Genomic DNA, 1,837 nt, shown 5'->3' on the forward strand with positions numbered 1-1,837 from the left:
GAGGATTGAAGTTGCATGAATGCATTGCTCGAGCTGCATGCTGTGCTGGTGTGCACTTGCTCAACGAGTACCGCCAATTGTTCCTTCGACTAAGAGCTCCTCCACATCACTGCACGGTCGCTCTCCGTAACAGAGCCATTAATCTGCATGGTTCAACGAGGATGGACTTCCCACCACGTTTGACGCTCCGCCTAGTCTAGGCGGCCTAGATACTTGCGGTGCTAGGAGCTATGTTAAACCCAGTACAACATGAATTAGATCAGCTGCTGCTCTCAGGTCTTGAGGTATTACCATGAAGGCCCTGTGCCGCTTCCACTGAGCAGCAGAGAGGGGGCCGCAAACTCTCTCATTCTCGAATTTGAGGACTTGAGCTCGGAGCTTCACCCTTCTTGCCGTTCACACCGCCAACCAACAATGGCCCCTGTCCCTCAGTCGCCGGGAAGTGGCTATGTCCCAGCGCTGACGCCGAGCGTCACCGGCACGCCGTCGGCCCCGGAAGAGAAGATGAGCGTCGGGGAATACCTGAAGTCTCGTGTCACTACGCTGAAGCCGCCTATGCAGAAAGCGGAGAACCCGTTCAAGGTTCTTGGTCTCCTCAATCGTCTCCAGTGGATGCAGTTTTTGGTTGCGTTCATTGCGTGGTCCTGGGACGCGTTTGACTTCTTCACCGTTTCAATGACGATCGAGGAGCTGGCGGAGGAGTTTGGCAAGAGCAAGACGGATATCACGTGGGGTATCACGCTCGTGCTCATGCTGCGCTCGGTGCGTTATTTGAATGATAACCTCCTCTGTGCGATCCCAGCGGCTTATATTAGCAAATATGTATTTGATGTAGGTCGGCTCGATCACATTCGGTATCGCATCGGATCGTTGGGGACGGTACGAAAACGGCGGGATCCAGTAGCCAAATGCTAGACTAACTGTGTCTTTGTTGTCGTTGTTTCCAGCAAATGGCCTTTCGTGGTCAACAACATTCTCTTTATCGTGCTGGAACTCCTCACGGGTTTCTGTAATACCTATACGCAGTTCCTGTGGGTTCGTGCCTTCTTCGGCATTGCAATGGGCGGTTTATATGGCAACGTTGCCGCGACAGCTCTAGAAGATTGTCCTCCTGCCGCCCGTGGTATCATTTCGGGTATGATGCAACAAGGATACGCTTTCGGTTATCTCCTGGCTGTCGTCTTCGCGCGCGCTCTCGTTGACACTACTAGCCACGGCTGGCGCCCACTGTTCTGGTTCGGTGCATGTCCGCCAGTTTTGATCATCATTGCTCGACTGTACCTTCCGGAAACGAAGGTGTACCAGGAGCGCCAGGCCGTGCGCGAGGCCACGCCAAACATCACCAAGACATTCATCGCGGAGGGCAAGGTCGCGTTCAAGCGCCATTGGATGCTACTGACCTACCTGGTCCTGCTCATGGCTGGATTCAACTTTATGGTAAGCTTACCACCGAGAAATATCATGTTCACTCAGCCTGTCATTGTACTAATCTAACAAATTTACGTTTTGCTTCACCACAGTCCCACGGATCGCAGGATTTGTACCCGACGATGCTTAAGAACCAGTTCGAGTTTTCGGCCGATGAAGTCACTGTAACGCAGGTGGTCGCTAACCTCGGCGCTATCACCGGCGGCACACTGGTTGGATACTACTCGCAGATTTTCGGCCGTCGTCTGAGTATTATCACAATGGCATTCGTCGGCGCAGCGCTGCTGTACCCGTACAGCTACACGGACAACACTAAGGTCATGATCGCTGCCTTCTTCGAGCAGTTCTGCGTACAGGGCGCGTGGGGCGTCGTGCCGATCCACCTCATGGAGCTATCACCTCCGTCGTA

At 53.7% G+C, this 1,837-nt stretch overlaps 1 protein-coding gene across 1 annotated transcript; it reads left to right on the plus strand.

Moving 5' to 3' along the window:
- Window positions 1-414: 414 nt before the first annotated feature.
- Window positions 415-1,752, plus strand: PPTG_09188 (hypothetical protein; the record flags this gene model as incomplete). The annotated part of the gene is made up of 5 exons (XM_008904061.1): window positions 415-762; window positions 836-879; window positions 948-1,437; window positions 1,521-1,677; window positions 1,727-1,752. 5 exons carry the CDS (start codon window positions 415-417, stop codon window positions 1,750-1,752), a joined length of 1,065 nt encoding a protein of 354 aa, XP_008902309.1.
- Window positions 1,753-1,837: the final 85 nt, after the last annotated feature.

This window comes from Phytophthora parasitica (assembly GCF_000247585.1).
Source record: "Phytophthora parasitica INRA-310 unplaced genomic scaffold supercont2.17, whole genome shotgun sequence".
NCBI lineage: Eukaryota > Oomycota > Peronosporomycetes > Peronosporales > Peronosporaceae > Phytophthora > Phytophthora nicotianae.